The sequence below is a fragment of the Drosophila arizonae genome, chromosome 5, assembly GCF_054131065.1.
Source record: "Drosophila arizonae isolate 15081-1271.41 chromosome 5, UAZ_ARI_1.0, whole genome shotgun sequence".
Classification (NCBI taxonomy): Eukaryota; Metazoa; Arthropoda; class Insecta; order Diptera; family Drosophilidae; genus Drosophila; species Drosophila arizonae.
The window spans coordinates 2,921,369-2,943,600 of NC_142925.1; the positions used below are offsets into that span (position 1 = coordinate 2,921,369).

The following is a 22,232-nucleotide window of genomic DNA, read 5'->3' on the forward strand; positions in this document are numbered from 1 at the left end:
AAAAAACAAAAAATAGCAACAAAAACAACAATTTTTATTAATCGCTCTCATCGGATAATACGAATATATCTTTCGCGCGCTGATAACGTGCTTGGGTTATCTTCAAATTGGCCAATTTACGCTTATCCATGGATCGCGCGACGCTTTTGGCCGAAGTATCGGTGCTGCCAAGGCCAGTGGTGCCCTCGTTGGCCACGACATTGATCTGGATACGGATAAGAAAGGATAAGTACGCAATAATAAAATATGTGTATGGATATATAAATATACGAGGGTAGCCTTCGTATATGCATATGCAACCTACAGGAGTTAGCAATCCCTGGTTGCCCTTGCCCAGCGTTTCGCCCTTCTGCCAGCCAAGTTGGCTGAGCATTTTGAAGCCCTTGTTGGAGCTGGCTATTTCACTGCAAAGAGTAAAGCATAGATTAAAGTTTACCCTCTCACCAAGCGTAGGCTTTCCACTTACGTGTGCACGCAGGCCACCTCAGTCTTCTCCTTGTCCGTGCTGCTGCCCACTTTGATGCGTCGCTGAGCACTGCGATCATTGTAATTTGGATTGGGATTGCCGCTCGTCTCCACAAATTCTAGAATAATATTTATAATAATGATACATCATTATCATTGCGCATCAATGCATCCACCCGGAAACTCACTTTCATTCTCCAGGCCGTACTTCTTTTGAAGCTTCTTCAACTGCTCCTTGTGCGAGAGCACATTTCCGGCCACGGCTGGCGCACTTGCAGCTGGTTGCGTCTCGATGAGCAGTCCAGGCTCACACAAGCCGCAAGTGCTATTCCCCTCGTGCACATGGCAGAGCAACTTGGTCTGGCCAATGCTAATTACGCTGCCATGCACTAGATCCAATGTTTCGCTAGGTTCCTTCGATTCGGACATGCGATAGCCATTGAGAATGGTGCCGTTGCGAGAGCCCAGATCACGGCATTTGTAGACGCCCTGCTTAGTATCGTAGTGGAAGTTGAGATGGCACTTGCTGACATTCACATCCGGAATGATGACATCGTGTGCTCCTTCCCTGCCCAGCGAGCCGCCCTTGTAGGTAATCAGGTGAAGGCTGCCCACGGTAAGGTCCTGGACGTTTGTCTCCTGCACAATGATGCGCAGAGACGGTGGATACTTTTTGGCAATATCTGTCGAGGATTAGACAAAGATTAGCATACGTATATATAAATATATATGGAGTCTAGTCTAAATGCGGATAAAAACTCGAATTTCTTTAGACACCTTGAAAGCGACTGTTGGCCTTGAAGATGGGCACGCCGGAGGACTCCTCATCGTCACCCTCCCCGTTGCTGTTGCTGCTCTCCCCATCACTCGACTCCGAACTGGAGCCGCTCGACGATTGTGACAGTTCGCCGTCCTCCACATCGCGAGCCCTGCGCCTACGACTCCCCTCGCTGTCCGAGTCCCTGTGACGCTTCTTCGACTTGTGGCGATGATCCTTTCTCTTCTTTTTTTTCGCATGCTTCTTTTTCGCCTTACGCTTGCTCTTGGCAACGCGATCTCTGAGCTTTTGCTTCTCTGCCTTGATTTGCTTCAGCGTTTCTTTATCCGTGATCACGCCACCGTATTCATCGAACTCAACCTCATCGTGCAGATTGTCCTCCTCATTATCATTATCATGCTGCTCCTTGTCGCCGCTGCCAGCGGCGCTGTTTGCCTAAAAGCGGATAAAAGAAAAGAAATCCGCGTTTTTATCGCACATTCGAAGGCACAGCGCTTACCTAATGCATTGCAACGCATTCGGTCTATGCGCAGATTGCGAAAACGTGCTAAAAATCTAAGAGACTCGCTCTTAACGGAGCAGTAGTAAAAGGGTGTAGACGAGCGGATAGGAGTAAAAGAATCATCATTAAGTTTAATCAATCAGCGAAATTCACACTTGTTGCCACTTGAGCCACAGACTCACCTGCACCTGCGCCTGTGAATGGAATTCATACGAATCTTTCGACTGATCGTAGCTGTAGTAGCAGCCCGTATTGCCATCATAATAGAGACCATATTCCTGAGAGAGGCGCACATAGAAAGAGAGAGGGAGGGAGAGGCAGAGTCAGAGTCAGTTTGTATTTATCAAGCAGAGGCACTGCTGTAGGTTCATCGCTTGTCGATAACCTCCGACGTGTTGGCACGTCATAAAGATTAGGTTGATGTAAATGATATATATATATATATTTATAGACAATATATACATACGTACACTCTCTACCAATACTTACCGCATTATAGTAGTAGCCAGTCTTGGGATCATAGTACAAGCCCGACGTGGGCTCATAGACAAAATTATTCAAGTTTTCTGCATGCTTTGCCGCTTGGCGCATTTCGTCCACAAAGCTAAAGGCAGCCGTGGCTGAAACTGTAAAAGTTAATATATTATATTTATATTTGTATTAATATTTTAGACCTAGTCTTATCGCCTATTTAGCCTGTGCCAACCCGCTTACATCATTTACCAGGGACCTTACGCTAATCTTCCGCGCACTTTGACGCAAACTTGGCGCTTGGGGATTATCACCTTTTCCATTTTATAGTAAAAATAAGGAAATAATTAAGATTAAGTATGTAACGGACCTGACTTCACAACAATATGAAATATCACACAATATAATAAAAACCGTTTTCTACAGGTAAATAAACTAGGCTAACTACAAATAGTGGGAAATAGGGGGTAATTAAATAAAATTTTATATTTATAAAAAAAATAAGTATCAAAGAGTTAAAGGCATAATCTAATTCTCATTCATTTAGTTTGTTTGGTTTGAGTATTGGACTTCAGTCTGAATTCTAATTGCATGGAAGATACTTGTAGTACCATAAACTATATGGTCATTATCAACATCTGATTCGCTATAGATAATTGCATCTGTTACAATGTAAGACTATTACACAGTCCGAAGCTCAAAATTACACTTGTAACTTAGTATCTGTTATCTAGACTTCTTAAAATAATAAATAATAACTCTGTTAGCTGTGTTAGAAATGATAAACATTTTAGTTGTTGTATAAAAATATGACTGTATACAATCTATGTACACATATATAACAGAAACAGAAACAAAACAGTTGTAGAAAGTATTAGTACAACTTTTAGTTCATGTATAAGAAAACAGTTTTTTTTTTTAGAAACTTCAACAAACTTGTTATTTGAGATGATTCATTCCATTCCTAAATAAAAACAAAGCTTTTGCACTATAGAATTACTGCATAGTGTGGATTAGAAAGAAGGAATGGTTTGAAAAATGTGTTTCTGTGCAATTCCAAGATTTTAAAACATTTATGACTGCATTGGTAATAATGGCCTATAAATGTTCTTAAATACAGATAACAATCTGCTTTTAAATCATACCCTAGACATCTATTCTGAAGACTAAATCACAGACTTAATGAATATGCCCTAAAGTAGCTTCATTAAAAGAGGCTGGCATGCCCGGCGTATAAGCTCTATCGCCTTTCGCCTTGCCTTAATCTGTCGGGTAGCACACGTTGTGTGTTTCTACTTATGTTTCAGCTGATTTAGTTGATTTGTTTTCTAATTGATGCTAGCTTAGATTACACAGTTATAAACTGCGAATGCGAAAATTTTAGCTACTGCAATTCTTATCAAGTGCCGCAGCAGCAGCAGCAGCAGTAGCAGCAACAGCGGCGACTGAATCCACAGTTGGCGACGTTAGCAGGTGCTTGCATGTGGTCTGGTTAGTCGTTACTCATCATTCGAGCCAGGCGGATAGCAGCGGTGCAATAAAACACGGAAAAAATGGTCGATGTAGAAATACGTGAGCTTATGCAACCCTTTGTGCTGAGCGATTACCAGGTGCAAGAGGTGTACAGTCGTTTCTGCAACGAGACAGCCAAAGGATTGCGGCGGAGCACACACGATCAGGCGAGCACAAAATGCTTTCCCACATATGTACAGGACTTGCCCACGGGCGACGAGATGGGCAAGTATTTGGCCCTGGACTTGGGTGGCACCAACTTCCGTGTGCTGCTTGTTACGCTCAAGGGACACCACGATGCCACAGTCGAGTCGCAGATCTATCCCGTGCCCAAGGACCTAATGACTGGGCCGGGCGTGGAGCTGTTCGATCATATTGCAGAATGTTTGGCCAAATTTGTGGCCAAGCACGACATGGATAAGGCTTATTTGCCGCTGGGCTTCACCTTCTCCTTTCCCTGCGTCCAGTTGGGTCTGAAGGAGGCGATGCTGACGAGGTGGACGAAGGGCTTCAGTTGTCCCGGTGTCGAAGGCCAGGACGTGGGCCAAATGCTGCACGACGCCATTCAAAGGCGCGGCGATGCAGAGATTGCAGTCGTCGCTCTGCTCAATGACACGACTGGCACGCTGATGTCCTGCGCACATCGCAATCCCGACTGTCGCGTGGGCGTCATTGTCGGCACCGGCTGCAATGCCTGCTATGTAGAGCAGGTGGAGAATGTGGAGCTACTCGATCCGAATTACAAACGCAGTCGCAGTCAGGTGATTGTGAATGTGGAGTGGGGTGCCTTCGGAGAGAACGGACAGCTGGACTTTGTGCGCACAGATTACGATCGTGAAGTGGATCGAAAGTCGATCAACCGCTCTGAGCAGCTGTTCGAGAAAATGACCTCAGGCATGTATTTAGGCGAACTGGTGCGTTTGGTGCTGCTGCGCGCCCTGGAGAGGAACAAGATCTTCAAGCTGTGCCCCAAACGGGCCGCCTTCGTTGCGGTGCTGCAGAACAATGTGGATATCTTTGAGACGAAACACATATCGGAGATAGAAGAGGATTCCTTTCCTGAATTCACCAGCACCAGACGCATTGTTAAGGAGCTTTTTGGACTGGATAAGGCGTCCGTGGAGGACTGCCAGAAACTGAAATACATCTGCGAATGTGTGGCCAGGCGTGCTGCAACTTTGGTGGCTATTGGCATCAGTGGACTGATTAACAAGATCCCTGATCGCAAGGTTGTGGTTGGCATGGATGGATCTGTTTATCGCCTTCATCCGAAATTCGATAGTTATATAAGGGAAATGATGCAGAAGCTGGTCAAGCCGGATAAGGAATTTGATATTATGCTCTCCGAGGACGGTTCAGGGCGTGGAGCTGCGCTCGTGGCTGCCGTAGCCAGCAAATCAACATGAAAACCAATATACACAGTTTCTTATTGCGAACGGATATAATTAAGCAATCCACAAAATATCTTCCATGTAGAATTTAATGTAATTAATAAATTGTTGTTATGTCTTAACACTTACGCTCTTTTCCCTCTTCACCTTCCACACCATTATCCTTTGTCTCTTTTATTTCGCCATTCGCTAGTTTTACTTCCGAATTTTTTGCTTCCTTGTTGAGCTGTAAAAAAATTTCAGTTTAGTTTTTTAAAGAAGCCTTTCTATTCGCAAATCTCACAAAATGTTTTAGTCTTTGCTTATATGATGCAATCTTTGTATCATATTTCCTTATAATTCCGTGTAATTTTTCTATGTAATCGTAAATTTGTTTTTGCTCCAGTTTCTCCACATCTTCCATAGATTTGAGTTCTATAAAATCGTGAGCCGAAGCATCCTCTGCGGCTGCCTGGCTGGTCTCGATCACTTCTGACATGCTTTATTTGTATTTGTATTGATTTTTGCATTAGTTGAATTGTCACTATTTTAGGAAAACTACTTTGTTTCAGTTGTTCACTCAGGCAGCGTCTTTTTATTTGTGGCGCATCGCATTTTTGCACCGGTTGAAATGTTTTTAGTGAAGTGTTGGGAAATTCTTTAGTTTTAGTGATGTGCAATTAAAAAATATTATAATAAGAAATACGATTTTAGTAATTTTGGGCATCAACTTTAAATTTCAAATATATTGTACCAATGTAACAAAAGATTGTAAGGAATTGGATTATAGTAAAGAATTTAATAAATTTCGCGTGAATGGTTTTATTATAAAATTCACACACTAACAGCAACAACTTGTTGCTCTCGTTATGTGCCGAGGTACTGTTAGGATTTTTTTGGTTCATATAATTTGGTCACATTGCAGAACAGAACACAATTGTCAACAATGAAAAATACCGGGTAATAAAGTTCTTTGTTTGCAAAAATTAAAATACTAATGAATAAACGTATTTTAATAGCAAATTGAAAGGAAAAACCCTGTTTATTACTGGTGCTTCCCGTGGCATAGGCAAGGCAATAGCCTTAAAAGCAGCCCGAGATGGTGCAAATATTGTAATAGCTGCCAAGACAGCTGATCCACATCCAAAATTGCCTGGCACAATTTATACGGCAGCTGAGGAGAGTAAGTTAATATGAAAATAGGACATTTATGTTAACTAACATTTGATGTTTATTAACAGTTGAAAGGGCTGGAGGCAAAGCTTTGCCCTGCATTGTGGACGTACGCGATGAAAGGCAGGTGCAACAGGCGGTTGAAGCAGCCGTTTCTAAATTCGGAGGCATTGACATATTGATAAATAATGCGAGTGCTATATCAAAAACATCTACACTTAAAACTGATATGAAACGCTATGATCTAATGCAGAATGTGAACACTAGAGGCAGCTTCTTGGTGTAGGTGCAATGTTTATCATATCATCTTTGAATCTGAAAATAATTTCAGCTTTATCTCTACAGCTCCAAAGCCTGTTTGCCTTATCTGTTGAAGAGCGATAATCCTCACATCTTGAACATGGCTCCCCCTCTGAACCTGAGTCCCCGATGGGTGGCAGATCACGTTGCTTATACTATATCCAAATACGGCATGTCAATGTGTGTTCTGGGCATGTCCGAGGAATTTCGCGACAGGGGCGTGGCAGTAAACGCGCTTTGGCCTCGCTATAAAGTTCATACGGCAGCAATTGATATGCTCTATGGACCTGAGGGTGAATTACTTGCACGCAAAGCAGAGATAATGGCAGATGCTGCGTATGCCATAATATGTAGAGATTCTACAGCATTTACGGGAAACTTTTTCATTGACGAAGAAGTCTTGTTGAATGAAGGCGTCACAGACTTGAGCAAATATGCCTGCCATCCAGAAAATAAACATAAATTGAGTGTAGCTTTATTTATAGAGGATGGACATCCATTAGCTAAGTTGTAAAACAATTATTTTGTGATTAATTGTTGAATTTATAATTGTATAAAGGCTATAGAAGAGCCACCTACATTCGTTTCTCTGTCTGTCTGCCTAACAAAAGCAAGAGACGAAGAAGAGCCACAGAGATAATTAATTTTGTGTATATGTAGTAAAACGAAGCTAGAATGCTTAACACAGCAGAGAGCGTTCCGACCGAGCAACGACCTCTACCTCTCACCGGGCTCAACATTTGAGAACAACTTAGGCTGATGCCTATATAAAGAGCAGAAGCTGTAGCAATTCTTTAGTCGCGCAGGCCTGGTGGGGGTCAGTCGTGCAGTGCAGTAAAAGTAAAGTGAAGTGTGTGATCGTTCCGTTAAGCATTAAAGATTTCGTGGAAATACTTAGAGGCGCGAGAGCGGCAATTTGAAATGATGTAAAATGTGTCAGTTATTTATTTAAAAGTAAGGCGCTTAAGTGTGACCACCTATCTAATGTTAAAATAGTCAGTTTCTTTACTCATATTGATGAGATGTAAACAATAGACATTTTAAATCGATCACGATCTGGTCACTTTGCTTATTGCTCTCTTTAGACGTTGTTCTTTGCTTAGTGCTTTAGATTGGCAGAAAGTTTGCTAACAGTGAGAATGAGGAACTCCGGGTAATTATTGAAGTTTGACCTTTGTGAGTGAATTAAATTGACAAAGCAAGTAGAAAATTACAGGGCAAGACACTGTTCATCACAGGTGCATCTCGTGGCATTGGCAAGGCAATCGCTTTGAAAGCAGCGCGCGATGGCGCAAATATTGTGATAGCTGCTAAAACAGCTGAGCCACATCCAAAATTGCCTGGCACAATTTATTCGGCAGCTGAGGAGAGTACGTAGTGCACTTTGTACTTGAGTTCAACTGGAAATGATTTGTGTTATCTTGATATCAATCCACAGTCGAAAGGGCAGGTGGCAAAGCTTTGCCCTGCATTGTGGACGTACGCGATGAAAGACAGGTGCAACAGGCGGTTGAAGCAGCCGTGGCAAAATTCGGAGGCATTGATATTGTTATTAACAATGCGAGTGCCATATCCCTTACGCCGACCCTGGACACGGACATGAAGCGCTATGACCTGATGCAGAATATAAATACAAGAGGCACTTTCCTGGTGTAAGTGGAGTTCTTTGGCTTATGGAAATGGGATCTCTTTCAAGATTTCTTAATTCTTGCAGTTCCAAAACCTGTTTGCCTTATCTGCTGAAGAGCGATAATCCGCACATCTTGAACCTATCTCCCCCTCTGAACATGAAGCCGCACTGGTTTGCCAATCACACAGCTTACACCATAGCCAAATACGGTATGTCGATGTGTGTCCTTGGCATGGCCGAGGAGTTCCGTTCACAAGGCGTGGCCGTCAATGCCCTTTGGCCTCGGACAACAATTCATACGGCTGCAATTGAAATGCTGAGTGGTTCGGAGAGTGCGAAATACGCACGGAAACCTGAAATAATGGCAGATGCCGCCTATGCTATTATTTGCAGAGATGCCAGGGAATACACTGGCAATTTCTTCATGGACGATGAGGTTTTATTGGATGTGGGTGTTAGAGATTTTAGCAAGTATGCTTGCAGCCCAGAGAACATGCACAACCTGCAATTAGATATATTTTTAGACGATGAAGGTCCATTTGCCAAGCTGTAAATTTTATATTTTTGTTTTTACAAAATAAATTTGTTATCAAATCATTTGAATTGCCGCGCAATTAAGTGGCTCGATAGCTTTGTGTGTTTATGAATCGATACTTGCTGTATGGTGATGAGCAATTTGGTTCATTTGAACTATTGTGTGGTTATTGGTTACATCATTGGAAAATTCATAATTAATAATGAATTGTTATCTTATATTTTCTATTAATGGATAATATAAATATATATAATGACACATGAAAAGTAAATATTCTTTGTTTATAGCTGATAAATCAGCTAACCATAAATTGGCGCCAAAATCTGGAACTGCAATCATATCGATAGACTCGTGGTTCCGATAGGCTTATTCATTCGCTTGTATGAGCCACATATCGCTTTACTGTCTGTTCATTTGCTATCACATTTGAGTCAGTTCAGTAGAAAACAACGCGATTCTTTGAAACGGACGCTTACATGTGCCAAAATGCAGAAAGTATTTTGTTTATTTCTACTGCTATTTGTATCACAAAATGTGTGTGAATCGGCGAAATTGAATCATCCGCGTGTTCTGCTGCCGATATTTCAAGACAAATCCATCAATTTCACGCTGGAAGTCGTCGATCCCAATTGCTACAAATGGTGAAATTTCGCAGCAGCCGGCGTCTGCTTTATAACCTAAAAGCAGATTACTTATATTAATGGCTTTATTTTTAGGACATCTTCGCGCCAAGATCTGATAAGTGTCACGCCTGTGCAAAACGGATTTTCGGAGTGCTCCAGCCAGGCCATAGTCACGGTGCAGACACGTGAGCGGCGTCGCAACACGGCGATTGTCTTCGCCGAGGAGGTGGCCACGGGCGCAACGCTCCGCTGCGATGTGATTGTGGATACGATTGACCGGCTGAATGTGCGCACAGCCACCAGGCAGCTCTACCTGGAGGAAGCGCCAGCGACGTTCGAACTGCACGCCTTCGACTCGCAAGGCAATGAATTCTTTACGCTGGAGGGCATCGAGTTCAACTGGGACATATCCTCACCGAGCAATAATATGCCACCTGCCCTACGCTTCCTCACCTTCTCGGACAGTCCGTTCCATGTAGTGCCGCCGTCACTGGAGAAATTCGAAGCAGCTGGCGTTAAGGGCTATATGATCCTGCTGGAGGGCATCAATACGGGCACTTCCAAAGTTTCTGTGAGCATGCCCCAGCCAGAGTACAGGCATGTCCCGCCCGTCGAGGTGTACATCAGTGTGCTGGCCAACATCATAATTGAGCCTTCGGAGGTGACCATCATGGCTGGCGATACGATCAACTTTCGCATAATGCAGCTTAAAATGGACAGACTTCATGATATAACAGCTAATAAGCAATACTATTTGGAGGTGGAGGACGAGAATGTGGCCTATATGAAGGGCAGCGTAGCCACGGCCTCTCGGCTGGGTCGCACTCAGGTTTATTTACGGGATCACAACATGCCCAAAGAAAGCTCAGCCGAGAAGCCCAAAGGACCCAGCGCTCTGCTGACCGTTGCGGAGCCCCAGAAACTTGGCATTAGCTTGCTGCCGCACAACAATTGGATTACTGTGAAGGGCGAGCGGCATGAGGTTGCATTGGATTTATATTCCGCCGATGGTCAGAAGATTACGCTCGGCACTCGCTACAATATTGGCTCCGAGGTGGACGAGGGTCTGTTCAAGATACTCCAGAGGACGCGCAATGGCAGTCGATTGTACGGAGAGACGCGAAGACAAGGATCCACCCAGATATATGGCTCTTATAAGGATGTAAAATATATTTACTGCTTTATAGAGTGTATTGTATATTAATGTACGATCTTTTACAGCTCTCGGTGCAGGCAGAGATGCAAATCTTTGGGGAGCTCACACTGGAACCCGTCAAAGTAATTCTGCCCTACGACCCGAATACCATAAAGCCGCAGAAGTTTCAATTTCATGCCAGTGGCGGTGACTCCAACTACGTGTGGTACTCGGGTAATCCCCATTTGCTGCAAATCGATGGCCAAGGCTTGGCCACCACGGAGATACGAGATGTGCGCATGGCGGGTGTGTCGCAGGAGATAACTGACTCGGGCTTGCAGCTGACGGCACACACCACAGTTCGGGTGGGATTGGCTAAGAATCAAAAGATTTCACGGCAAGCCCAAATCTACTTTTTGCCACCGAAACGTCTGGAGGTCAAGCAATACAATTTTGAGACTGCTCTGAGGGATTACGTGCGACTCCATGTGGCTGTCTACGCTCATGTCAATGGCAGCTATGTGCCCTATACCAAGTGCGATAACTTGCACTTCCAGCTGGACTTCTCCCATCAGATATTGCAGCTGGAAAACGGACCAACCTCGGACGCACGGGATGTACTGGCTCCGGAGGCTTGTCATATCCTCAAACTGCGCAGCACTGCTGTGGGCAGCACCCTGCTGCGCATCTCATACAGTTTCCAGGACAAAGTCCTGCAGGACTCCGTTGATTTGCATGTCTTTGAGCCGCTTGCAGTGCTGAATCCTGTAGAGAATGAAATAGTTCTGCCCATTGGCGCCTCACGCAATGTCATCTATGCCCATGGACCCCAACGCATCTTTACGCTCGAGGCGGAGCTCACCAAGGACACGAAATTCGATGGCAAAGTTCTCAGAGTGTCGGAAATCGATTTCGATACTCAGAATGCTTTGACGGCCTTCACTGTGCTCTGCCGGGAGCTGGGAGAAACGGAGTTCACGTATCGTGTGCACAATCAGCTGTCCGCACCCAACTTTGCTGCCTACCACGCCGAGATAACCACCAAGGTGCACTGCGTCCGGCCGCGTTTCCTCAAGCTCTATGCGCGGCAGCAACTGCGCCAGTCGTGTCCCGTGGAGCTGCGCTCTTCGCTGTTGTACCTCAAGGATGAGGAGAACAAGTTTAAGATTGAGATTGAGGTGCAGGATGTGAAGAATCGCAAGCTAATGAACATCAGCTCGCTGGGGCTGGAATGGGAGTTTGCTGCAGGCGATGAGCGTTATCAAACGGACAGCATTCCCCACAAGCAGCTGGCCGAAGTGGAGCTCTATCATAACGTACAATTGCCCAGCAGAGATGTGCTAGTCCTGACCTTGAATGAGGTGGCGCCTAATTTCCGCATCAAGGGCACAGTCGCACGGTATCACACGAAGCTGCTCTCGCAGCTGGGCATCCAGCCAGAGCATCCCAACTTTGGAGTGAAGAATGTGAGCACATGTGATATCCAATAGCCTTATATATTTCTAATATACCTTCATTATTGCAGGTGAAGACAGGTGAAATCACGAAGCCTGTGATTGAGAACGAGATTCGTTTCCATACAGTCAATAGCACATTGCTGCCGACGGATCATATCAGCATTTACTTGGCGCCCTCGCACAGCGAGCACATTTCCATAGCTCAGGGCAGCGGATTCTTTCAATTGGAGCTCACCGAGCAGGGCGTGGTGCAAGTGACCCATGACGAGAAGCTACAGCAGTTGGTGCTGACTCCCCAGCGTTTGGGTCATGTGCGATTGGAGCTCACCGATCTCTGTCTAATGAACGAGCCGACGCATTTGTCCATCTCCGTGGTGGGCATTGGATCGATCACTGTGCGTGCCCTGGATCGAGTGGAGCGAACGAATACCATCGAGGCCATTGTGCGATTGTTCGATACGAACGACAATCCATTGCACATCGATCCGAATATGCTGAGCGTCTATCAGCTATCGCAGTTGGTGTTCGATCCCACCATATTGACTGTCAAGCTGGATGAGCAGGACAATTTGAACGTTGGCGAAATACGCTACAGCATAATGGGCAACAACATTGGCGAGACCAAGGTTATCTTCCAGTCGGGCAAGGGGGAGCGTCAGGTGTCCAGCGAACCGCTCAACGTGCAGGTCTTTGCGCCCATGCGTCTCTATCCCAGGAACTCCACGCTCGTCGTGGGCTCGAGCATACAAATCTACTACCAGGGCGGACCGCAGCCAAATACCAATATCGTTTACACCGTGCACGAGGAAAAGGTGGCAAGTAAGTGGGCGGTTCTAGTAGCTATACAAATAGATCTATTAATTGTATTACTCTTCCGCCTGCACAGCTATGAGCTCTGCCATAGTTACAGCCCACAAATTGGGCGTTACGCGCATAACTGGCCGCTGTTTGCTGAAGAACCCCATCAGTGGCAAGGATGAGATTGTCTCCGAGGATACAGTGGACGTGCGCGTTGTCGCTCTAACTGCCGTCCAGGTGCGCACGCCGCTTGTGCGCATACGCTCAGGAGCTGTGATGCCTGCCACGCTGTGGGGCCAGCCAGATCTGTCGCCCATGGTGCTGGGCACACTGGAGAATATGCGTATAACCTGGTCAGTCAATCAGCCGGATGTTGTGGAGATCTTCAATGTGTTTACGGCAGCGGGTGAGTTGACTATGTATATATATTTATGAATATTATTTATTGTCAGCGTGCACAGATACCGCGTTGTTGCGCAGAGATTTCAGCTCAATGCCCACCAAGTGCACGCAGATCAAACAGTTCTACGATGAGCTTGCATGGTTGAGCTCCAGTGCAGGAACAGATACGGAACTTACAAGGCTTCAAGCTAAAGCTGTAGACTGCAAAAGCTAGAAGCATTTAGATTTCTAACTGTTAGAGAAATTAATTTCTTAGAGTCTCCCAAAAAGTTGAAGTGGTATATAGTAATATAACTATGTATATACATATATATATATATATTAAAACCACTTTCACATATGGAAAAGCGTTTGAGGGCGAATTATTATAAAACTTAATTTATATTAGATGTAGCCCAATAACATCAATTATATACAGTCGAGTCTCGATAATTCGTACCCCGCTAAATCGAAAATCGCGATAAATCGAAAAAATTCTATTCCCTTGAAGGAAATTCGTTCTCAATAATCCTGGTTATTATCGAATTTCCGCGTAAATCGAAATAAAAAGAACTGCTCCCCTTGTTATTTCGAACTATCGGGATTCTACTGTATATGCATATATGTTTAGACGACTTCACTGCGACAAAATCTCTAATTGTTCATCTTTCGCTCTTTTAGGCATCGAGTACCAAAGCACCGATTTAATTTCCGTACGTATACGCGCACTCAATCCCGGCAAGGTCACCATCACGGCCTCTGTCCATCTGCCGGATGGATTGAAGCTGCCCGCGTCCAGTGTGGAGCTAATTGGTAAGTATTTTCTTCATTTTTTTTACCACAAGTGAAATTGTGTATCGAGGAGAGAGAGGGAGAGAGCGAGAACCGCAAATTGAAATTTTTATCGTTGCACAGTTTTCAAAACACTGGAGCTGCTCGCACCAAAGCCCATAACAATGGATTGGATTTTGGCGGCGCCACGAAGTACGCTACAGTTGAAATGTAATATGGATGATGCGGTCTATAAGTTGGATGGCCAAAGTAGCGGCATCGTTTCAGTGACGCCAGATGGTGTTGTACACACAAAGGATACCCTCGGCCGTGATCTGATAATTGTGAGTGTGCTGGGGCCTTAAATCGGCTTACCTACTGGAAATTGCATTTGATTTGATACATATATAAGTATATATATTATATATTGTGGTTGCTTGTTTCTTTTCTTTTTTGTCAGGCCAAAACTGTCGACCAGACGCTGCCCATTGGCATTGAAGTGAAGAACGTACAATACATTTTGGTCACTTTGCAGCCGGACATTAAATTGAAGCAGCTGGAGCATAAAATACCACGCGGCATGAATTTCGTGTTTAAAGTTTCGCTGCACGACAATCTCGGCAACGAGTTCTCCCACAATATTGAGGATGTGAATGGACTACGCTACGATTTGGCCACCAAGGATGTGGTCGATGCACAGATTGGAAATAATCTGACAATTGCGGTAAGTGCTAGAGCAACTCCTTTGACACTCGTCTTCAGAGTCGACTGTCCAGAGTCGAGAGGCGAGCGACTGGAGTCTAGAGTCTGGATTCGTGTGTCGAGAGTCAAGTGTCGACAGTCTTATGTGTACATATTTATGCCGACTTCTACTTTTCGACTTTGCCGGCTCGTCTATATGTAAATGTGAACTTTAAACTTTGTGCTAGCAAGTTATTTCAATTTCATTTTTTGGTGTGCCTGCTAACAACAAAACCGCTGCATTTTAATGCACTTCCAAAGACCTGCCTTGCCACCTGAGCTCCACTCACTCCTGCAGCAGAAAAAGAACTGGGAAAAAATGACTTAAAAAAAAAAAAAAAAAATAGAAGAAAGGAATAGAATCTCAGCGTTCGGCCGCATGGCACGTCGCTTGGCTTGGCCAGCACTATTTTCGTTCTATTATACTCTAGCAGCGGGCATTTTTCGTTGCTCATAAAAGTCAACAGAGGAGCTAAGTCGTAAAAATATCTTAGTCAACGATCTGAACTCAGCTTAGCCTTGGCAGATTGTTATGAAAATTGCCATAGCTGTTTGTTATTGTTCTAGTTGGTATATATATAAATATATATATTTATATTTATTTTATTTTTATAATATATAGCAGCCCTGCTTGCTTTCCTATGTATTTGAATGGAAGTGTAGAAAAATATTGTAGCTTAGACCTTAGATGCTTTTAGTTATGACTAAACTATCTATTAAATAGAAACTATCAATTCTGAATGAAAGCTTCGCGTCTTCAAATCCAGATACGACAAAATTTTCCCCAAATAAAGAGGAATAATCAGTTAGGAATAGCTGTGTGTGACTCCTGCCTGAAGTCAGCTAGAGTATAGCACATTCGTTAGATCTTCGGCAGTGAAGCCTTTTTATTTAACTTCTTTTATTTTACTGGACTGTGGCACGTTGATGTCACCACATAAAAATGCAACGATGCGTTGTCGCACATGCAGCTTTGGCTCTTAAAAATTGGGGCTGTCGACTGACCGTCGACCACAAACACAAAACTCTTGAAGCTGGCTACGAAAAACATGCATTAAATTCCAAATGCACAGCCCAAAAGGGGGCGGCCGAGATAAAGCTCTAACCCAATTAAACTCGACTAACTGTATATATGTACAGCTATCTATATATATATACATACTATATGTATTTCCCTTTTTTTTGCATTTCACCCACAGTTGAATTTGCAACGCGAGACAAGCAACATGATTGCCATCAGTTTAAAGGATTCAACCGGAGTTAAACATGCTGAGGATTACATTAAACTGTCTGTGGCCGAGTCGAAGCTTATATACCCCACCCGGGTAAGTCTATACATATATATATGTATACGTCTATATGCACGCCAGTTTTTAATTTAAAGCTCTGTCAGCTTGCTGCAAAGTTAGTTAAGTAATGCTGTAAGCTTCTTACAGGGTGTGAATTTAACATTTGATTTGATCTCGCTCGTTTGCTCATAAATCAATTTCTCTTTCAACTTTTTTCCGCATGCGGCCATCAAATAACTATTCACAATTGACACACTGCGTCACTATTTTTTACGGAATCTGTCAACACCACGAAAATGGCGGGGGAAAAAACTCAAATAAAATTCAACCACGCCTCCTCCGCGGCAAAAAACGACCAACAGACAATTTTCTCAGTGGGTGACATCATTTGCTTCGATTCACCGCTAACATTGTCATCGATTTGGAGCAGCTCCAATGAGCAGGTGGTGACGATTAACAAGAACACAGGTGAGTAGTTTTGTGCAACCAAGGTTGTACAATCAAGCCAAATAAATATGTAGGAATCGCCGTATACTATCTATGAAATAGCAGAAAATTTAGGTAATCGCAATTGGAATTGGGTTTTGGATTTTTGAATTAATTTTAATTTAATATTATAAATATTAGTCTTTTTATGTACATCAATGCAATCTTTTTAAATATAGATATACTACAGAACAGAACTATATACACATATCTGATGTTATATGTGTATATCAGTATAACAGTTTATGCTGACATAATGGATTTAATTGTAGATCTACTCTACATTGCATCATACTGATACTATATACATATAACAGTATAACAGTTATATGTATATAACAGTATAACAGCATATGTTAACATAATCTTTATATATTTAGATCTACTCTACCTCACATGGTATTTAAGATGTATATATATACATAGCTAATGTTATATGTATATGAGAGTATAACAGTTAATTGCACATACATATCTAACGTTATTAGTTCACTCAGTACACAATGTGCCCATTCAATCTCCCCAAAACATCACCTGTTTATTCCGCCTTTCTTCGCTTATCAGCGTATTGATTATTTTAATTTGTTTGCATTATAATTTGCAAATCCTGTTTAGTTGGGTGCTAATTCTCTACACAAACAATTCACAGTTTTTGGCAATTTTATTTCGATGCTAATTTATGCGTTGCATTTCGCTTTACAAATTCAACAGCAGTCGGAACGCATTGTTTGATGATGGTGCCGAAACAGCACCAATACAACCGAACGCCCATCCACCCACTCACACAGACAGACATACAGAAAGACAACCACACGAACAGTATGTCGATGTTGCAATCCCATAAATTGGCCTATATTTTACGTACGATTTATTGATAACCCAATTAGGCTTATTTTTTGGCTGCTCTGTAAACACAGAGAGAAAAGCATAGAACAAGAGCAAAAGTGTTTGCAACTATTTGGACGCTATAATTTCTGAATTAATTACCTATCGATATCGCTGTGAGTGCTCAATAGATTTTCCATGCTATTACGCCATTTCCAAGTGCAGCAATTTCAGTTTCCCTTTTTTTTTCTATCGTCATGTTTTTCCATTTTATTTCTATTTTTTTATTTTTCCCGTAGAGCAGCAGCAAAAATATTTACAATTGTTATTGTGCAGGTGTATACGTGTGTGTGTGTGTGTGTGTGTGTGTGTGTGTGTGTTGGTCCCTTGAGCCTTTGAGTGGCGCGTAAAGTGTTGAACAAACATTGTCAGGCGTACAGATACAGTAAATAACGACTAAGTTCAACACTGGGGCCAGCATATTTCAAATTGTTTTATTTATTGTAGTGAGTACAGAGCGTAAGTAACCTTTAAACTTGCGCACAAAGTTGGATTAACTTTAAAGTGATGTTAACTATTTTCAGGGAAGGTAAAAATTGAGATATTTCTATGATTTATGTTATATATGGGAGAGTAAAAGAGTTAGAGACATTAAATTTGGTATATAAGGTCATGGATGTTATTATAGGTGATATATCTCATTGTCATATGAGATAACACATTGAATTTAGGGATTTAAGTATTATACAGGTAGTAGTTTAGGGAATATAGGGAGATAAAGAGTGAGCTGCTAATGTATTATTCTTTGCTATCATATATCCTATATTTCATGATATGACCTATTTACCTGTGTATATATGAGATCTGCAGATACTAAACGTGGCATATTTAACTGCAATCATCTTTTATAGCTGTATATAGTAACCCACTGAACTCAGGAACTGTAGGAGCTAGAGACACCAAATATGATTTAAACTCTTGTATAACTATTGAATAGTTTAGTATTGACAAAGTAGATTATTGTACATTAGCATTTGCCATATATACCATTGTATATAGCATTCAACTCATGAACGATATGAGTTAGGTAAATCAAATTTATGTTGTGGATTCTTACTTTTGTCTATATACAGCATGCGATTTCTTTTTCAGATAGCTACACATAAATCCTTATTCCTAAAATTTCGACATACGAAATAATTCACAACAGCCTATCCATTTTTATCATAGAAAAATCATGGTATTTGAGTTACACCTGCCGTTTTTGGATATAGTCATAAGTAGTATCGTTTATATGCTGTTACAGGCAACATGCGCTCAAAGTTGAGCAATTGCTAAAGTAAACTTCTAACGTAATTCACAACACAACGCAGCTAAGCGTAATACATTATTCATAAAGTGCTGTCCTTTCGCAAAACTCAATCTACAAAAAAAAAAAAAAAAAAAAAAAAAAAGGAAAAAGTAAAAAAAAAAAAAAGGATAAAGGGAAAAATTGTATATGAGAAAAACAATTTTTCACACTTTGCACGTCGCGAGGCGTCGTCGCTTTGGCAAAAGGATAAAGCAAATAAAGGCAGGACAGCAATCGCGATTATGCAACCTGTGTATGTGTGTCTGTGTGTGTGTGTGCGTGTGTGTGGATGTGTGAATGTTTCTGCCTGTGCGTGTTTGTTATTGTTAACTGCGAGCTTCTAGCTGCAGTCGAGCATGAAGATAAAGTATCTATGTATTTGCCAAATATCAATATGGCATGCGTATGTATAAGACCAAAAATGAGTAGAAAACTTGGCACAAACTCTTGTCTGTTCAAGAACTCGAACACAAACTTGAAGTGTGTATCAAATAAGTATGTCTATCTCTAGCTCTGCCTCTCTCCATACCGCCTACCCATGCTGCTGACATCGCTGCTGTTGATGGGAAATGAAAATATTATGATAAGAGCACAACACAACTCTCGGAAAGTAGAGATTGACAGTGGAAAGGAAGCAGACGTAGTTGCTCGTATCGTTTAAGCTTCTTGCAATGTTTTTGGAATCTAAGCGTAAGCATCTGAGCAATTGCGGAGCCAAAGCTTTTGCATTTCGCCTATGCCTTGTGCCTCCGACTCTGCCTCGAAATTCCAATTTTCCAGCTAAAACTGAGAAACTTGACAGCCAGCGTACATATTTTGTTTGAAAGGCAGCCAAATTTGGAGAAGGCCTATTCAAAATTGAAACTCGTTAGGCTACATGCACACACGTAGTTAGTTGATGTGGCTGTTGCTTGGGAACTGCATTCTCATGTGTGTTAATTTGCGAGAGTAGTGTGTCTTTTTGAGCACCCTGTAATTGTAGAAGCTGTGTGGGGTATATTGTGTTGACGGATACAAGTGTTTTGCTTTACAAATTGGTGGAATGTAGACAGCTGCCCAAATATGTGCAGCTAAGATTAAAGGGTATTTTCAGGCGCATATGCCTGCTTCATAGTATGGGGTATTTACTAGTTGTGCATAGATAGTAGATACAGCCAACTTAAACTAGTTTATTAGGCTTAGTGTATGAAACATTTTGATGCATCGAAGCCAGCTTAATATGAGCGTAGGGAATTCCTAAGTTGTTGGGTTTAGTTCTATTTCAGTTCATGTGCTATTGCTAGCTTGCTCTTATAGTAATTACAGGAAATATACGTTTGTCACTTGCTTTGTAATGTCTGAGTATACCCAATTGGGCATTAGATTATTAGTTTATAAAATACATTGAAAATAGTAATACAAATTTTATAAATTTCTTAGTTAACAGATCCTATCTTGCTTTCGATTAGAGGGTATATTTCACTAAAATACTTTAAAGTCATCTCGCTAATATGATCTATCATATCACTAGGCTTTCTTCATCTTATCGCTTATCTGCAACCTAATGTCAGGGTATATTTTAGTTGTATTCCAGGGCATTTCAGGGTATATTCCAATTGAATACTTATGAGTTGCATAAGTTTTTCTATATACTTGTATACTTTACATACACTTGTTTTTAAACAAATTCCAGGGTATATAAATCGCTTGTCTGTTCGTCAAGATTCATAGGGAAGGTTATCGATATACAATTATTTTCTTGAGATTTTCGAAATGAAACAAATATTTATATATATATTTTTTAAATTTGTCATTTAATTTAATGTATATGCTAAATAATAATTAATTCTGTGCATTACAAAATTTTGCATTGCTTTAATTTTAATTAATAATTATTCAGGCGGAAATTTATGCACAACTCAACAAGGGAAAATAATTTAAAGATTTTGTTCTTCTTGTGAATTTCATTCCAAACAAATTGCTGACCCCTTTATGAATGCATATGACAGATTTTGTATATAAGATATAGACAAACATATACACATAAATGTATGGTATATATGTGTATATGTTTATAGTCCAGTTGATTACTTATATTTCAATTGGCATTGTGTTCATTGTGTGACGACCGAAAGGAAATCCCCAAGCAATTTATACAGCCAATATTCCTCACAGCTGTAGATTAGTTTTAGTTGTTGCTGTTGCTGCTGAGTGCAAAAAGGAAAAGTGGAAAATCAAAGCTGTTCTGTGTCATGGCAGTAGAGCAAAAAAGGAAAACGTCCCAAAACAATTAGCCTGATGTCGCCTGCAGTGCTTTAAAATTAATTTAACTATATTTTGTAATTTAAACAAAAGGCAAAGAGAAACTAGCCTCACACATACATATGCAGTCTATCGGTCGTGTTTTGTGTATTTACTGTAGCGTCTGGTCTTTGGCGTGCGCCATCTCATATTTCTGTTGTCGCACAAATTAATTAAACTATGTTAAATGTTTGCCAAGTTCAAAGAATGCAGCCGACTGAGCATATACCCTTTCCATTCTGGAATTGCTGCCTGTTCAGCTCTAAGTAGTCTTAGCTGCCTCATTTAGCATATTATAAAGACATCGACAGCTACTTCTGTGACGACTACTCCTATTTCCGACTCCTGCCAGCCCCCACCCTCACCGCCTCCTCCTCCTGCTCTTCGCTTTCAAGAGTATTTGCACAGTCTTTCTGCTTCGCTAAGCTTTTGTTATTTACTATTCAATGCGGCACACCATTTGCATTGAAACGCCGTCGCCCGCTGGGTGTGTGAAGGCTGGCAGGCGGGCAAGCGAGGAGGGCTTACAGGTGGAAAGAAATCATTGAAGCATATTTAATGCCATCAAATATTAATATCGTTGTTTGTTTGGCAAACTGTTCAGCTACGTCTTTTTCGGCGCACAGTCTCAACGACATTGCTTGCATATTTTAGGCCTTTGCGTAGTTCAATTTTTTGTCGGCCGACCAGGGCAAAGGGCGGTGAGAGAGCGGCAAGGGGTTATTTGGAGCGGGGCAGTCGAGTCGAGTCGAGTCAAGTAGTTCATCTTTCAAGTATTTCATGGAAATTCTCAAACCAATATTCATGAATTTAGGCCAACAATTTACTGCGTTGCATTGGGAGCTGAGAGGGCTGTTTGAAAAAGTTGCTGAAATATAAATGAGAATCTGTTTGGCTGTGAAATTTTAAAAATCTTTACTCTTCAGTTTTTGTTGAATAACTTTCTATTTATATTGTGTATAAACTGGAAATTTATAAATTGGTTAAGCATATATGAACGTTCTTAGGTATCCGTATTTATATGAGAAGTTTACTAAAAGCAAGTAGATAATGCATAAAAATTTGTAATGATTTCTTATATGTATATAATATATAAAATATCTAATGATTTCTTATACCAATTGCTTAATAGTTGACTCCATTCTAGTTAGAATATATCATTTTCATTTCATTTTACTGTCGGGATACTTATAGATTAAATATTTTCTCAGATTCCAAAATTTGTTTGTCTATACTTGGATCATATTTTTATTTCCAAACTTGTGTTTCTGATGTAGCCTTGATTTAATTTGTTTATTTTAAACATTTAAAACCCTATTCCCAATACCTTGTGTCAAACACATTGAGCAACCCTCTTGA

The 22,232-nt window shown here is 41.6% G+C and overlaps 5 protein-coding genes across 7 annotated transcripts in view; 4 read left to right on the plus strand and 1 right to left on the minus strand.

Moving 5' to 3' along the window:
* Positions 1-13: 13 nt before the first annotated feature.
* Positions 14-5,738, minus strand: LOC108615846 (angiogenic factor with G patch and FHA domains 1). Of its 3 annotated transcripts, none has more exons than XM_089470074.1 (9): positions 5,403-5,738; positions 5,249-5,345; positions 2,235-2,371; positions 1,934-2,023; positions 1,243-1,678; positions 654-1,148; positions 467-584; positions 305-404; positions 14-205 (listed from the first exon to the last, which is right to left on the minus strand). In XM_089470074.1, the coding sequence occupies exons 1-9, from the start codon at positions 5,595-5,597 to the stop codon at positions 38-40; spliced, it is 1,836 nt and encodes a 611-aa protein (XP_089326200.1). In that variant the 5' UTR covers positions 5,598-5,738; the 3' UTR covers positions 14-37. The 3 variants fall into 3 exon arrangements, with proteins under 3 accessions (XP_089326200.1, XP_017866149.1, XP_017866150.1); XM_018010660.2 differs by having other exon boundaries at positions 1,928-2,023; XM_018010661.2 differs by lacking the exon at positions 1,243-1,678 and adding an exon at positions 1,743-1,812 and having other exon boundaries at positions 1,928-2,023.
* Hex-C (Hexokinase C) lies at positions 3,635-5,241 on the plus strand. Its single transcript, XM_018010668.2, has one exon. The coding sequence runs from the start codon at positions 3,770-3,772 to the stop codon at positions 5,132-5,134; it is 1,365 nt and encodes a 454-aa protein (XP_017866157.1). The 5' UTR covers positions 3,635-3,769; the 3' UTR covers positions 5,135-5,241.
* A 66-nt stretch (positions 5,739-5,804) lies between the features above and the next one.
* Positions 5,805-7,149, plus strand: LOC108615854 (hydroxysteroid dehydrogenase-like protein 2). The gene is made up of 4 exons (XM_018010673.2): positions 5,805-6,058; positions 6,118-6,281; positions 6,340-6,553; positions 6,617-7,149. Exons 1-4 carry the CDS (start codon positions 6,045-6,047, stop codon positions 7,083-7,085), a joined length of 861 nt encoding a protein of 286 aa, XP_017866162.1. The 5' UTR covers positions 5,805-6,044; the 3' UTR covers positions 7,086-7,149.
* A 212-nt stretch (positions 7,150-7,361) lies between these two features.
* Positions 7,362-8,798, plus strand: LOC108615853 (hydroxysteroid dehydrogenase-like protein 2). Its single transcript, XM_018010672.2, has 5 exons — positions 7,362-7,525; positions 7,657-7,724; positions 7,778-7,941; positions 8,010-8,223; positions 8,286-8,798. Exons 2-5 carry the CDS (start codon positions 7,711-7,713, stop codon positions 8,752-8,754), a joined length of 861 nt encoding a protein of 286 aa, XP_017866161.1. The 5' UTR covers positions 7,362-7,525; positions 7,657-7,710; the 3' UTR covers positions 8,755-8,798.
* A 333-nt stretch (positions 8,799-9,131) lies between these two features.
* The window catches only part of Gp210 (nucleoporin 210), a 29,999-nt gene continuing 16,898 nt past the window's right edge, over positions 9,132-22,232 (plus strand). Inside the window, exons 1-10 of the mRNA XM_018010651.2 lie at positions 9,132-9,377; positions 9,453-10,521; positions 10,581-11,960; positions 12,020-12,770; positions 12,838-13,155; positions 13,812-13,943; positions 14,046-14,245; positions 14,362-14,625; positions 15,842-15,967; positions 16,294-16,399. Coding sequence (XP_017866140.1) covers positions 9,223-9,377; positions 9,453-10,521; positions 10,581-11,960; positions 12,020-12,770; positions 12,838-13,155; positions 13,812-13,943; positions 14,046-14,245; positions 14,362-14,625; positions 15,842-15,967; positions 16,294-16,399 — 4,501 coding nt within the window. The 5' untranslated portion in view covers positions 9,132-9,222. The remainder of the gene's footprint in view (positions 9,378-9,452; positions 10,522-10,580; positions 11,961-12,019; positions 12,771-12,837; positions 13,156-13,811; positions 13,944-14,045; positions 14,246-14,361; positions 14,626-15,841; positions 15,968-16,293; positions 16,400-22,232) is intronic.

What these genes read in the sequence shown, in the direction of transcription:
- LOC108615854 (XM_018010673.2), top strand. An exon ending in TTATACGGCAGCTGAGGAGA is followed by an intron (nt 6,282 to 6,339) that starts GTAAGTTAATAT and finishes GTTTATTAACAG; the next exon opens with TTGAAAGGGCTGGAGGCAAA. An exon ending in ACTAGAGGCAGCTTCTTGGT is followed by an intron (nt 6,554 to 6,616) that starts GTAGGTGCAATG and finishes TTATCTCTACAG; the next exon opens with CTCCAAAGCCTGTTTGCCTT.
- Hex-C (XM_018010668.2), top strand. Translation starts at nt 3,770, where the DNA reads ATGGTCGATGTAGAAATACGTGAGCTTATGCAACCCTTTGTGCTGAGC.
- LOC108615853 (XM_018010672.2), top strand. An exon ending in TTATTCGGCAGCTGAGGAGA is followed by an intron (nt 7,942 to 8,009) that starts GTACGTAGTGCA and finishes ATCAATCCACAG; the next exon opens with TCGAAAGGGCAGGTGGCAAA. An exon ending in ACAAGAGGCACTTTCCTGGT is followed by an intron (nt 8,224 to 8,285) that starts GTAAGTGGAGTT and finishes TAATTCTTGCAG; the next exon opens with TTCCAAAACCTGTTTGCCTT.
- LOC108615846 (XM_018010660.2), bottom strand. Translation starts at nt 5,597, where the DNA reads ATGTCAGAAGTGATCGAGACCAGCCAGGCAGCCGCAGAGGATGCTTCG. An exon ending in AGCAAAGACTAAAACATTTT is followed by an intron (nt 5,346 to 5,402) that starts GTGAGATTTGCG and finishes ATTTTTTTACAG; the next exon opens with CTCAACAAGGAAGCAAAAAA. An exon ending in ACCAGGGATTGCTAACTCCT is followed by an intron (nt 206 to 304) that starts GTAGGTTGCATA and finishes ATCCGTATCCAG; the next exon opens with ATCAATGTCGTGGCCAACGA.